Source organism: Nipponia nippon, unplaced genomic scaffold (assembly GCF_047370975.1).
Source record: "Nipponia nippon isolate SJK-2023a ecotype South Korea unplaced genomic scaffold, ASM4737097v1 scaffold_9, whole genome shotgun sequence".
Taxonomy (NCBI): Eukaryota; Metazoa; Chordata; class Aves; order Pelecaniformes; family Threskiornithidae; genus Nipponia; species Nipponia nippon.
Window position 1 is genome coordinate 11588096 of NW_028262413.1, and position 15606 is coordinate 11603701.

The 15606-nt window shown below is 39.2% G+C and overlaps 1 protein-coding gene across 2 annotated transcripts in view; it reads right to left on the bottom strand.

The window, feature by feature from the left end:
- Positions 1 to 15606, bottom strand: part of PDZRN3 (PDZ domain containing ring finger 3) — a 147983-nt gene that overhangs the window by 7033 nt on the left and 125344 nt on the right. For both annotated transcript variants that reach the window (XM_087744597.1, XM_087744598.1), the window contains 4 exons: positions 11336 to 11589; positions 8760 to 8847; positions 973 to 1071; positions 56 to 118 (listed from right to left, as the gene is read on the bottom strand). In XM_087744597.1, coding sequence (XP_087600723.1) covers positions 56 to 118; positions 973 to 1071; positions 8760 to 8847; positions 11336 to 11589 — 504 coding nt within the window. The remainder of the gene's footprint in view (positions 1 to 55; positions 119 to 972; positions 1072 to 8759; positions 8848 to 11335; positions 11590 to 15606) is intronic.

Here is a 15606-nt window from a genome sequence, read left to right on the forward strand (position 1 = left end):
GACATTGCAGCAGATTACAGTGTGTTAGCAGACTTTCAACCATTTACACACATACCTGAATAATGCGATCCCCTTCTCGGAGTCGACCATCTTTTGCAGCAATACTGTTGGGATCAATCTACAAAGTAAGAGAACTATGAGTGCTTTGGAGGTTTGAGAGCTCAGTATTTACTTCTCGTTGTAAACCCGGTATTGGTAGCATGACTGATACTGTAAGCCAGGGTGTCCGTCGTTGCTGTAACGTCTCGCTTAGTGATTACAGGACGCTTCCTTGCTGATGCCAAAGTGAAATGCAAATTAAAATGATCAAGTCAAAACCAAAACATTTCTTCCTGAGATGTGTCTTCAGAGAATGTATGTTCATCGTGTTTGCGTGATATCAATTTACCTCATAATTTAATATTTTGCTTTACAACACAGTGCTCTGATTAGAACCAGTTTTTGCATACAGAACAGGAAGGATTGTGTCTTAAGTGATGCATTTTAATGGAAGATTTTAGATTTAGTTATGAGTTTCTTTCCCCAAACTGCTGCTACTAATTTGAAATGGATCTGCGTGATAAAAGGATTATAATATAAAATGCTACTTATTTCATGAAAGGGGGCAAAGAGAGACAAAGGGGGCCCAAATCTTTGCAAATAAAAATGTGTTTGTTTTTTTTTTTTTTCATTTATATTGTTTCTGGAATAATTGAGAACAAAAATTAAAGGGGGCATATATTAAAAATACCTTGAAAACGTCTTCTGAAACTGAATGCTGAGACTGTGTTAGGGGAAAAATGAACACTAAATGTTAATATAATGAAGTTTGACTTCAGTGGATGCAGGATTTCACTCAGTTTGGAGAACAGGAAAAATAATTAGATTTCTTCCTTTTTTGAACATAGTACAAGCAGACGACAAATGTCTTAAATGCCCAACACTGCAGCTTAAAAGACAAATTGTACCTTATGGAAATCAGCTCAATCTTACCTCACTCACATAAATACCCATGTCATCTTCATCATCCGTTCTGTAACATACAGTAAGGCCAAGCTTGTCCTGGCTGTTCACTCTATGTAAATCTACTTCCTGAGGTTTAAAAAAAAAAAAAAAAAAAGAAAAGAAAATACATTGTCAGTGAGACACTAGTGACTGATGGAAGCAATTTTTCAAATACAATGAAAATATTTTGCCTAAGTGATATAGCGGATCTCTTTTCATTTCACTTGTAGACGAGGTTAACTTACTGAGCAAAACGTGATTATATGCAGACAATCAATACCTGGGGCATTTTCGACCCTTCAATCAATATGAAGTCATTTTGAAAACAGACCTTTTATTGATCTTAAAGAAGAAAAATTACCTATATTTCATGTAGTGGTAAGACTTCAAATGCTAAAATACTTATAAAGTATGATTTCAATATTTGCCACAGCTGATATATATTTCCTTGTAAGCAGGGAAATTTTCTGGCTTTTCAGAGAAGAATATAATACTCTATAACCTTAACTTGGGTAATTTTCATGAAATGATGTAATAAATTTCTCAAAAGCGTGACTGATGATCAATATATTGTCAGCAAAGCATTCAGTATTGGTAATAGAAATATAATAAGCACTTCAGTATCTTGCAAGGGTTTGGTTTCAGTAGGTCATGGTTTATCATTCTAGTGCTCTTTGGTGGTCTTGTTAGTCTTGGAGACATTTAAGCCATCTTAAAAATACACATTCTTCCTCTGTGCTTTTTTGTCACGAGGATTGCATATGGGTTATTTTTTTCCTACATTTCTGCTGCTCTGTGACACTGGTTAGCATAAAGGGCTGTAAAACCTACAGATACCCACAAGCTGTGGGATGCTTCTGGCGGGTGCGCAGTCAGCGTGACCATCCACGTAGCGTCTTTCAGCTCTGCCTTCTTGCTTCCGAGGGACACCCCAGGAGCCTAAGGAGCCTGGGAGCCTAACGTGCGTAACCAGCTTATTGTGACTGCTCTGTCAGTCCTGAGGATGCTGCCATAGGGAGGAAGGATGTTTCTTCGTAGGTAGAGCTATAATAGCAATTGTAGTTGTATTTTTTACTTCCCTTAGAAGAGTGCTTGGCAGCGAGCGAGGCTTTGGAAGGTCCCACTCCTCTGCAGCTCAAGCCAGGTGGGATGGAGGAGGTGGCTGTGGGGCTCGAGCCCCATTGCTGTCAAGGGAAAGAGTGGGACTAGGCAGAAGGGGCAAAGGGACGCAGGCTGAGAAAGACGGCATGGCCTGTGCGGGATCCGAGGGCTGTCCCAGCCCAAGGGCAGACCCTGAACTGCACGCTTGTGCTTGGACTCGTCCATTCCAGTGGATAAGTCCCGATAACACGACTCATTATTTCTGAACGTCTCTTTGTTTTGACCTGCGCTGTGCCATTTGTAAGGGGCAACACAATAAAACAAGCTGATCTGAATAATTTATTGGCGTGTCTAGATGACAGCTGCCAAGATCAGCAATCTCATGTTATTTACTTGTCAACATGTGTAATTTTTTTTTTTTTTAAAGAAACATAGCCATAAATGCTAGTGACATTTCAGATGGCATTTAAATGGTTTCAATCAATAGCATCCATGGTGAACTGCTGCTCTTTTTCTCCTTCTTTTGTTACTTAAAGGTTTGAACACAATGCTTTAATAGTGGGGTTTTTTTTCAGATTTCTAAAGCTTTTGGGACTTTCTAGAGAGGAGATGGAAATTTTTCAGAAAAAAAGATGAGACAAAGTGGATTCGATTCTGATCTCATTTGATCATTGGGAACGCCACTGCACTCAATGCGTTTATTCTGCATTTGATCATGGTGCGAACTGAGGACGAGGTGGGAATTTGTGCCTTGGGCCTAATTCAGGCGTAGAATGATTCCCACATGTCCTGCATGCTTTAACAAGATTTTATGTCTTGAGGAAAGTTTTTATACAGTTTACTCATTTGAAAATGTGGCAGTGAAATAGCGGCAAGAAACTAGTGCTGTAACTCATTATACTGTTTGTCATACTGGCAGTGGAAAAATATATAATATATATGATGTTTAAAAAAACCCCAACCATAAACCCCCCCCCCCCAAAAGCATGGTGACTTTTTAAAATAGATCCTATGTAACCATAAATACTTGCCAGCGCCTTTTGGAGTGGAAGGAGAGTTGAGAGCAAGCTATTAGTTTTATTCTTACTTGCTGCGTGTTTTGAATAACAAAAGGTGTTTTTCCAACTTAATATAACTATGAAGTGTATTATTATAATTAAAAAATAAGGATGGGTTTACGTTTAAAACGCACCATCCAAGACATCACCTGTGATATGCTAGAAGGTAATAAATCATCTGGTAAATTAAACATTATATATTTTAAAAGGAAAACAGATATATATTGTTTAAAAACATGCTCACAAATAAAGCAGCAAAAAGCTAAAGCAAACAAAAAATTCTTAGAGCAGGTGTTTAGAATCTGAATTTTTATGAGTAATTAGTTGACAGACTTACCCTTGGGTACAATCCCTCTAGTCCTTGGTAGGAAAAGAGTAGCGGGTTTGATGCTACCCAAATATGATAATTTTGTGTACTTAAAGACAGGAACAGCTGCTTTCTGTGGGTCTTTGCATCAATAAAGTTTTAATATAATCACAAAGGTTTGAAATATTTGAGAGATAAAAGTGTGCAATTCCAGTTGGAGTTGAAGAACCAACTCCAGAGTCTTCAAAGCAAAGATTATTCCCCACGTTCAGAGTAGAGTCTGTGTAACACACAGGTACATGAAAAGGGAACACAGAACAGAAAATTGGCGCCTGCAAGTACAGGTATTATGGTAGCTTGTGTAATTGCACCAGGAATCAATTAAACTCTAGGAGTTAATATGGGCCTAGAGAACTTTGAAGGTGTAAGTTCACGTGTTTGCAATGCCACTGGACTTTGCCATTTCTAACTCCTCTGTCTTCAGTGTCATGCTTTGGGAGAGCCCAGGGGCCCGATCCTGCAAGCCTGCAGCGTTCTGCGCTCCCGCTGCAGACAGCAGCCGCTGCGTGCAGAGCAGCCGCTGGACTGCTTCCCGGGACCCTGCGAGACACGTGCTCTGTCAGATTAGTCTGGTGTTCTCTACGGTCTTGAGATGAAAGAATATTTAGTGCTCACCTGGGGCTCAGATACTGTTGTCGTGAACTCTGCATAAAATAATATGAAACGTATCAGCCATATACATTGCAGAAGGGAGGCACTGAAGTATTCAACACCTGGTCTAGATCTGCAGAAATTAGTTAGCAGACAATGGTGGCATCCACAGAGTGCGGTAATGGCGGGGCTGTGTTAATATGATAAATGTAAAAATTTCATACATGATATAACTTTTACACACACAGATAATTAAAATCTGCTTCTTTAGATCAGGTAAAAGTGACATTTTGAGAGATGTTCAGCAGAAGTTTTTGTATGCTATTTCAAAACAGAGTCTGCACAAGAGAACTCTCTGAAAGATTATTGGCTCCGTATCAAATGTAGAGCCAAGGAGGGCTCAAAGAGCTAGTTATCGAAACCCATATGGCATTGTAGCAAGACAAGAAGAAATGAACATGTACTATGACATTATACCTGCAACCGCTCATAATAATGAATTAGGAGTAAGTGATAATAGTAAATTAACCTCTATGAGCTCAGAGGATCCCTCATTTGCAACAGATTATTGAATTATTGTACTGCTGATTTAAAATTATGGCTTGGCTGCAAATTTATAAAAATCAAAGTCCTTTCTCTAAGACGACAGAAATGAGCAGTAGAAATCTGAAATGAGAGGACAACAATGGGTAAAAAAAAGTTCAAACATTCAGAAAGCATTATCCAAAGCTTGCATGGTAAGTACTCTGTCCTTTTGTCTCTCTCTGTAAAAAGTGGTGTTTTTTTTTTTCTACGCTGACTTCTGACATAACTGACCAGCAGGGCCCACTTTTTTGCTATTCCATTAATAGGTTTCACCAGAAAAGAATGTCAGGGAAATAAATATAAAGAACTATTTCCTTTTATACTGCGTGAGGCCTTCTCACTACATTTTGGCAACTGACCCTGGTACAGCAGGGGGAAAAATCTTGTTCTTGCTGTCTTGAAGCTAAGAAAGCGATCTTTACATTTGTCTTTTCACGTGGATGTGGTTTTCAACATAGGTAAAAAGCAAAAGCCCCACCCCTCCACTTCTCAGAGAAGAAAATTTTATAAAACAGGTTTTCTTTCCAGAATTGTTTGCCCTAGAGGAGAAGTAAAAATCTATCTGGAGGTTCCTGTGCCTGCCCGGCTCTCTGATGGTAATTCTCTGATGGACCACAGAGACTGGACTAGCTTGTCATCAGTGGTGCTGGGGAAGGCTGAAGAAAAGTGCCTGTCACCCTGATGAAAGGGGTTTAGGATGCCTAAGTAAGGTAACTCAAAGGATGCCCAGGCTCTTTGCCGAGCAGATGGCCAATGGTCCGTGATTAAGACCTTTCTCATGCAGTAAGAGGCGTTAAGGCCAGGCTGAAGTCCTCCCAAAAGCTAAGGGAGGACAACCTTTCAGTCTTAGCCTGTCAGCATGTTGAAATGTTTTGCCACTTTTGGATTTGTTTCAGACAAAGAATATACAAATACTTGTCTTGGAAAGTACAGTCGTGAGGCTGAAGGAAGGTGCTACTTTTTACACCTTTACATATTCAGTCACTGCCGGAGGAGGACTGCTAGGGCTGGAGTCTTTTGTATTCAGAGACATGCTAATGCCTTGAGAAGCTCCTGATCAGTGCAACTCCCTGCAGAGCAGGAGTTTTCCATTGAGAAGAAATATATTCGCATAAGAGATGCTTTCAAATACTTTACAAGCAAGATGGAATAAAAATTGCAGAGTGCCTGTGATGGAGCCTACTGATGCCCATATCCAGATAGTTACCTCTCACCTCCTCCCCTCCCTTGCAAATGGATTATTGGAGAAACAGAAGAAAACTTTCAACCCAAGTAGCAAAGTACAGTAAAGCGGAGAGCTTGAAACCCTGGCACTCAGCTTTTATGTATGGTTTCCTAAAAGCAGAGAAGTATTAATTTCAAATTTTGAAGCATGGATTTCGGTGCTGACTGCGTTCATTTTTTGCTGATCCAATGTTGTGGTTTCATGCCAGGAACACTGTGCGAGCTGTGTGCTGGGGGGGCAAAAAGCTATTTGAGTGAATTTGTTGTCCTTCTTCAGTCTTTTCAAGTGAAAACTTTGCTTCTGTCAAAGATCGAGTGAGTGTATCAGAAGGGAGATTTCTCAGCTGTTAGCAAACATTTCATGTACTTTTTCATCTCGAAGCTGTACTTAGTCTCAGCTAGCCATTCAGCTGAGTTCAATTCCATTCTCTACTCGGAGAGAAAACAAGACCTACATACTAGTTGCATATAGGAAAGGGTAAAGACAGAAAGTCAAAAGTGAGAGAACAAGCCCCCTTTTTGATGTAGAATGTTCTCCTTTGTAATCTGAGAAAACTAACACACTGAGAAAGCCCTCGCTTGAGCTGCATGTCTGACAGCTGGACAGACTTGTCTGAATAAACATATTAATGTGTAACGCTGCTGGGGAATCCTGGAGTGACATTATTCTTCCTTTATGAACCTGAAATGACTTTTGGCTGGGCCTCTGTGAAGAATGAATGTACTTTTAATTTATAATAAATAGTAGTTCAGGATTTAGTCCCTCCCTCCTTGTGGCATGTAAACTTCAAAAGAAAAGAAATGGTATTTATTTATTTTTGTAGCAGGGAATATATGGCAGTTACCTCTCAGTCATCAATTTTAAGATAAATGTTGAGAGATGAAACCAAGAACACAATTTTGGTGTCTTGGCAATACTGCCAGGATAAATTCCTTCCTATGGATATTTACATTAGAAGCTTGTTGCGAACTTGGGTATTTTACTGTGTTTGTCTTGTTTACTTGTTACAAATCACTAAGCAGTCAGTTATAGACCATAAAAGTTTAGATGAGGAGCTTCTGATTTGAATTCAAAGCACATTTTATGGACATAGAAGCCCAGAAGGCTGACTTGATGGCTTTCTTACTTTAGACATTCCTGGTGCAGTCAATGAAACAATGCCTTTGTGGTCTTTTAAAATGTATCTATCAAAAGGCAAACAAAAAAGCAACTAGCCGGTTGAGTCCCTGTTCGCACTTTGACCTTACCATTGATCATAGTCTCTGTGATTTGAACAAGAATGTGTAGTGGTTTTTAAGAAATACTATTAGGCTACAGAGCCTCTTCTAATGTTCATGTCCCTGTGTTACTGAGCTGATCACCTTTTGCCATTAAGTACTATATCAATGTCAAAATTATTAATGTTGTGATTTAAGGCATATTAACGTCTGGCTACTGAAGTGCGTGCGTTTACACTGTTTTCAGCTCAACTGGTTGACCTTCTAGTGGAAGCAATATAATTTATCCACAATATTAGATTTCCTAAAAGATAGATTTTGAAAAGACACTGGCAGAAAATACTAATTTGTTCTACATTTTCCCTTAAGACTGAAATCTGTATTGTATTTGTTTTTATTTAAGGAAAAAAAAAGGCACTTGTTTGAAAAGTAAGGCCTTGACGTCTGCTAAACAGCATTTGTTTTACTGGCACTTTAATTTTATCCTGACTTTGATTTGCGTTTGTATACAGAGGTGAATTACTACCAGATCTGCAGAATTTGAGAACAGCTCGCAAACTTTTTATGGGGTTTTATTCCTTGATTCTGCAAATGCTTTTATAGAAGGGAACAACTTCGTGCTCATAGAACAACTGAACTTTGCTCCCATTGAAGCTGTTGAAAAATCTACCACTGATTTAAACAGAGCTACAGACAGGTCAGCATCGCTTGCTTTGACAAATAAGCATTAGCAGGACCAGGATCTAAGAAATCAGAAGTGCAAGCAAGCCAAGAGTAAACTATTCACTTACTGATAATCTTGAATGGATTAGCTGGGTCAGACATTGCTGGCAGTATTTAAAACTATTGAGATACTTTACTGCTATTTATTACAAACAATTAAAAACACTTCAGTGGGTCAGTACTGCTTAAGTGTCTTGCAGAACTAAGGCCCACAATTTATATGCTGTACTCTGAATGGTTAGGAGCAGATTATTAAAATTATGAATGAGAAAACTGAAGATGAACTTCTGATGGATATACAAGTACTAAAACCAAAAGTGATTTTTGAAGATTTGGCAGGAAAATGGACTTGCATACCTTCATGACTGGTTCAACTTTTATTATCTATAATTTTATATGTATACATATGTAACTTTTCAGGAATGAAAAAGGGAGGAACAGCTTAGTGTAGTGGCACATCTATTTTGGTCTTGTCTTGTAAACTTAAAATACTTCTAAATTATATGATCAAGAACATCTGTTTCTCAGCTGGGGAATATTTAAGGGAAACTCGTACATTTTTACTGTGACTATGTGGAACAGGTCCTGCCACTCAGCAAACTTGCAAGTCTTTCAGATTTTCAGAAACTCTAGATCAGCATAGTTATACAGAATTTGATTAATGGAATCAATGACTTCATTATTTACGTAAATTTGTTAGCTGAAGATCTGGCTCATCAGTCTTTGGCACATAGTTAAATACACTGCTAAAGGTATCAGTAAGGTTTGCAACCAGCAAAGTAACTAATGAGCAATGTTATTACAAATAACTGCTTTGAAATGCCTTTTCACTTTATACACGATATAAAGACCGTAATACGCACATGTGAAACTTTCTGTAAATGAAATAGTTACTAAAGACTAAGTACCTCTAATTCCAGCTCATCTCGGTCCATTTCTTGATGAATTCCTCCCATGTAGTCATTTGGGTCATAGTATTCATGCACTGATGGATGGCTGGGGAAAAAAAGGTGTATTTTAGGACGGCGCTCAGTACTCTAGTTAGCATATTAATCCCTTCGAAGCTTATAGCAAGTCATGGTGAACATGATGGACTAACAACCAAACCAAGAAGTTGCATGTGGTTAATTATATATGCTATACCATTTACATCAATAAATGTATTAAACAAAAATTACATGTATTATAAGAGGAGCCTAGAACATTTGGCACCTGATGATGAATGAGAGACTTGTAAAGAGTCTTAGCATTTATTAATGATTTTTCTCCAAATCTAACGCTGACTTGAGGAAAAGATATAGAGAGGGAATAGCAGCAAAGTAGGGTAAGGGGCACCAGGTAACAGCTAAGTGGGCAGTATTTGCCAGGGTTCAAGATTAGAGGGAATGCTAGATTATTTACTTATAAGCTCAGGTTATTTGCAGACGTGCAAGTAAAATCATCCTTGCCTACTTGTTTGGTATTTTTACTTCGCCTTAAAGACACAAAATTGTATCAAATTGCTAAGTATTATAAAAATAATTTGCCACCCAACTATTTGGATCAACAGCATTCTACTGATTGATTTGAATGCAATAGACTGTGCATAATGATTTAAATATTTAAATACGCACCACTCTTCATATTGCCATTCACTATTGGCATGCTGCTTTTCACAACTAGAGCTCTCTGACAGCTTCACTGTCTACACTTTGGAAGTTGTAAGCAGTGTAATGGCCTTGTGATCGCTTTTTTCTACGCTGGAATTTTATTTCTGCAATGAAAGTAAACTCCCTTTAATTCTCTGTTAACTAGATACATGGTTCTTTCTAAGTGTGAGGCTATTTACATAACAGCACCAGCTAATTGGCTAAGGTACCCAAGTTGTTATACACAGGCGAGATTAATTTGGATGGGATTTGGAGAAGTTACAGGAGGCATTAGGAAAAAATGACTCTGCTTGCACATGCTGGGTGACAGCACACGTGAAGAGCGAACTGGCTGCCCTTGTACGCAGGGACAGCCGTCAGGCAGGCTGCGTGGTCAAGACCAACATCTGCTGCTCAAAGTAAGACCACTGATGCGGTAGCAGTTGGAATCTACGTCTAACGATCAAGGGGCAATATGAAGTTACCTGGTAGGACTGAGCTGGTATTATGCAGGCATGTTGCAATCTAAATGGTTCATTATGAAATAATCTTTGCAGTTTTCCTTGCTTATTTGGTTTTGCAGTTGGAAAGTTGCAGGTATTGAAACCTCTCTTGCAAACGTGTTCAGGGGTATGCAGTGTAGGTGCTCTAGGAATGCGTGTCCTCTCCACAGTGCTCCAAGCCCTGCTGCTTGTTCACTGCAAACAAGCTCAAAGCTAGCTGTTTGTCAAACGTTTCCACTAAAACATGCAGCTATACTTGAATTTTCAGTGGGCTGGGAATAGGCAGCCATGCAGTAATATCTGATGGAACCATCTTTCAAGTAGTCAGCACTGAGAGTTGGGGAAGGAGCAGACATTGCACACCCAAGCCCAGTTCCTAGCTGAACGTGCGAATGTTAACATGCTGTGAAAGTCACTTAGGAGCAGTACAGGATCGGTGCCTGTTTCTGAAACTCCATTTCCTAGGAGCACTGCCACGATGTTCAGAGCGGCATGCCGGGGTGTGTTTGTGTGCCGATGTTCACCGCTCGGGCTCTCTGGAGGGTTCCCCTTCCAGAGCTGTACTGCACAGCCAGGACGCGTGCACACTAGCACTGCCCCTCACTGTGTACAGGATCATCTCAAACCCAGGTACTGCTGTGGACTGACCACATCACGGTCTCTCACACACAGCAACCGAGATGTTCAGAACCCTTTCTATTACTTTTTCCCTTGTGGAGATGCGTGGCAAGATGACAGGCAATTTGTATGGGTTCCTTGGGGAGCCGTTTTCCTCTTGAACAGCGTGTGAGGGTGTGGTGTGTGTGTGCCAGGAGATAATTGTCATTTTTATTTGTAAGTACAAAAGCATCAAACTACCATTAACAATAATTAAAATTTGATTCTGAAACATCCATGACAGCACTGGTAAGTAATTTTAGTCCTAGAAAATAATTTATTTGAGTAACATCGCTGCAGGGTTATAATAAAGTAATTAATACGCTGGAACAGAATGTAGCAGCTCTTAGCATTACACAATTTACGGCAGCCATAAAAAATAAAGTTAAAACATAAGCAACCCAAAGAGGCAGTGAGAGGAATTACAAGAAGCAATAACTTTATCCATCAAATGCCAGCAAAAAATGAGCTTTATGAGGCCATGTTGTGACTCAGTGGCATTACTCATGTGAGTAATGGCTTGCTAGTGCGTAGAAAAAATGAAAATGTTTTGAGTTATGGCTCAATGGTGTATGAATCCTGGCTACTTCTGGGAGCCCAGGTTCACCAGCAAGTAAAGGTGAGTTTGCGACTACTTCTAACACGCCACATTAAGGAACGCAAGGATTTTCAAGGGCTTCGCAAACTGTTACTTACTCTTCAGGTAGGAGGTATGGGTCTAGCACAGAGACGGGTGGAGTAGGTGAGCCCATCTTGCTTAGAGCCATGATGTGTTCAAAAGTGATATCTGTCTGTGTGCCCACATCTACCAGCTGGGACTCGTGAGGAGGAGCGAAGACCTTGGTGCGTGGAGTTCGTCTCAGGACCTGCACCACAATGGGCTCCTTGGCCGTTTTGAATGCTTCCACTGCCTGCTCGTGTGTTGCTTTAGATAAATCCTTCCCATTGACCTGTGGGAAGCAAGCAAGCAAAGCAATGAGAGAAACAGAAAGTGGAGGATATCTTTGTTGGTTTTGGCTGTTAATTTAAAAGTCTCAGCTTCCATCTACGGGTACATACAGCAAGTACTAGGAACTATTTATGCAATGTTATGCATCTCTCATTTTCCCCTTTCACGACAGTAACTTTACAAATCCTGTGCTCTGCTTTTTATTTTGATAGTTAGATTTTAGTGGGCTCACTCTTTGAGCTCAAGTACAAACCAACATCCCATTTGTTTCTTGCAGATTAGAAATCCCTTAGCCCTTGTTCAAACAAAACAAGTTACTGATTCTCCTGTAATTTTTCTAGTTTTTTTTTTTTTTTTTAATGTTTTAACCCGATTTCTGAACAGAACTACCGGGACAGGAGCTGAAATTACAAAATTATGTATCTGTGTCCAATAAACAGATTTTTAGATGAAACATCATGGTGGTACCCATTCACTGCAATAAAACCCCTTGCATTTTAGGGATGCGATGCCTATACTAGGATAGGGAATATGAATAATAAGGAAAAACCAATCATGGGTGTCTTTTCAAAATCACTTTTTGTCTGTGTAGCTCGGCCATTTCCCATCCCCAGATCTCACCACCATCATCTCCTGGTTGAGTGAACACTTACACAAAACAACGCCTTTACTAAACACGACTGCATATTTTTTCCAAGGCATAAAAATAATGAATTGCCTTGATTGCATGTAAATGCAATAGTGTCTAGCCTCAGGTATTAGTGGTGGCTACTACTGTGTCATTTAATCATTTTTGTACATGTCTGAAATGTATACTAATGTGCTGACTCTGATGCATTAGCTTCATGAATATGACTGGAAACTCTAAAATACATGTCCAGATTCAGATATCTTTACCTGTAGTGGGGAGCACTTAGTTCACACTGTGCTATGCCATGTTGAGTCCCATTAAAGTAAGTGGGGCAACCGAACGAGTAACATTACTCAGCGCAGTAACTGAATTTAGCCCATACTTAACGTATTGCCTACAGCAAAAAGCTGGGTGATAATAAAGAGGGTTAACTCTAGTGCAGAATCGATTGTAAAGGCTAAATTCCTGCTGAATTACCTTGTGCATATAACACTTATTACACTGTCATCTTTGGTTTATCTTAGGGAGGCGATGACACCAGGCTTTTTGTTAAGCCAGCTGAGAATGGAAGGTGTTAGCGTTACATTTACATTACACAAACACTTGTATTGACCACAATTGCTCACAGTAATTCATTGCATGTAAAGTTTGGCCTGGTTGAATTAAATATCATTAACTCGCCCAATTGAGCAGATTACTTTAAAACAATTTGTACAGCTGTAAAATTAAGTTCAGTGTAATGCTTTCTCTGGAAAAAGGAAATGCTGATTATGGTTCGAGTTTTATTATTTGCTGCAAATTAAGTGTTGCACATTTTACTGTGCGCATCCTAAATTTTTTTTGGTACAACTAAATCCAACAAGCAATCAAAAAAGAATCTAAATTGCAGCAAGTGTAGTGTTTTTCAGAAATGTGCTCAGAATAACTCTCGAGCAGGAAACTTTTCACGTGAGCTGCTTTCTATATCTTTACACTAAAAACTGATAAAATCATGCAAAGGATAGCTGTCCAGTTTATTCCCCAATATTGTAATGAACTTGGATTGCAGCCAGTTTAGTACTGGCCTGCATTTTAGTTTAGGTTCCTTACGACATTTTATTTCTGCAAATCTGTGCACTGGCATCCTCTTTGTGCTTTCATATATATTTTTATACAAGTAATCATAACTTCAAAGTCAGGTTGATATCATGCAGGGAACAGGCGGTAGTTGGATTGTATCATAAACTGTTACTACAGGAGTTAGTTCCAAGTAGTATCCTGACTACGTTTTCTACAAGCTGATAATGCAGGAAAAAAGAGAAATGCTGCATAGCAAGGCAGAAGGACGTGAGACCAGATCTCGGAACCTGGGAGAAAAGCCAGCTAAATTTTAATCTAAAACCTCTCCTTCTGGGGACCTTCTGGAGAAAAGGTTCATGACTTTCTGGCATTGGGCTTTTGGCTGAGGCTCAGCATTTCGTAGGCTTGCCTACTACAGGCTGCCGCTGCTGAGCTCCCTCTCCGGCAGCAGCCACAGCAGAACTGCTATGTCTGGGTTTTCAGAAATGCCCATTCATCAGTGGCTTAACTGTAGATACCGGCCAGTGAATCAGACTGTTGAGGAGCACGTGCTCATCTTGTTCTGCATCGTTTGTACAAGGATAAGCCCCAGCAGAGGGGCTGGAGAAAACCTGGGGGCAGTGCTGTAAGTAATGGCATCAGGGCTGCTCTGCTAGAACCTTTCATCTTGTGTTGCTGGATCCAAGTCAGGACTGAGCATTTCACTAGGTATCTGTATTCAACAGTCGGACATTTCAGAATACTACGATTCTGCAGAGCATGGTGAACAACTCTAAAAGGGGATTTATATTTGATGTATATACAATTTTATATTATGGGTTTGCTAAGATGGCAATGATTATAGTAAAATGAAAGCATAACTCGCTGTACCATTAGTATTATTTTTTTTTTTTAATGCAGTGCTAAAATATGGTTGGGGATTTTGCCTTTAGAAGTTAATAATTCTATGAAATATGGCAGCACCCATATCGTATTAGGCAAACAGTTCTCCGGACTGTAGCCGTTCACATGACGAATGGTTTCGGGGCCAGTCTGTGGATTTCTTACAAGAGACCGATTCCTGAACTCAAACTGGGTGGAATCCTTTTAGCTCTGCTGGTTTCTGTTTGGATTGGCAGTCTTGGCCAATGTGGTGGGCTGCTGGCCTGTAAGATGTGTTCAGAACTGCACTAACAAAATAAGAGTTATTGGGTTGCACAGGGCTATTGCTGTTAACCATTTAGATTCTGAATGTGGAATGATGGAAGAGTATGCAATGATGCAAAAATATGCTTTAAAGTGATTTACAGCAGGGAAATTACACTGTCTGAACTTGGGCCCTTAAAAACCTGAGGTAACTGCCACATTATGTGGTAAATACTGAGCAGCGAAGAGTTTGTATTTACTTTTTTTTTTTACTATTTCCCATCCCAGCACATCAATAATATAATTTTTCATTGAAGGGACGTGAGGATGGGAATGCTACAATGTTTGGATAATGAAAAGTAGTAATTCTCAAGTCTGCTTATGTGTAACAGCGCTAAATTGCTTTTTTGTCTAGAAAAAGTAGGAGGTATTGGTATTTTATTTCTAGTACCGCAAAAACGATGCAGAAGAAAAATCTACTGGGATGACCTCAATGGCCTGATTTCTGGTATCCGTGTAGAGTTAGTACTTGTGGCTAATCTTGAGTCCTTCTGAAACTTCAGCAAATAGATGATATTGATTAAGATGTTTAGTTTCTATCTGGAAAATTTGTCACAATTGACAAATAATTATTCCCAGTGCTTAAAAGCCAATAATACATCTGTACAGTTTCACTTTGTTAAAAAAAAAAAAACCAACAAAAAAAACCAAAAAACAAAGTGGCTCTATAATCATAAGACTTTATTCCTAATGCTGCTGAATTGTGCTCAGCAAAATTCTTCCTTATAAATAGTTACATCTGAAATAACACAGAAGAAAAAAAACATCCATGCATATGAATGCTTCAGAACACTGCCAAACCCTACAAATATGCATAATTTCTTAAGAACCTTACATGCCATGTGACAGAGACAATAGGATCTTTCATGGCATAAAAGATGGCAAAATTAACTTGTCTGAAATGTTGAAATGCTTAGCTTTTGGACCTTCTTTGCATTGGAAATATATTGAATATGGAGAAAGCTGTAGTTAAACTGAAGTGGATGTAGTTAAACTGAATTGAATGGACCTTGATGAAATTTGTGGTGGAGCCAGACAGTAGGCTTAGCAACTGCATGAGATGCAGAGATAAATGCTCTGAATTAAGACCATACAGTAAATAAGGAAGGGATGCTTGGTTTTTTATTTTAATATAAATTATGT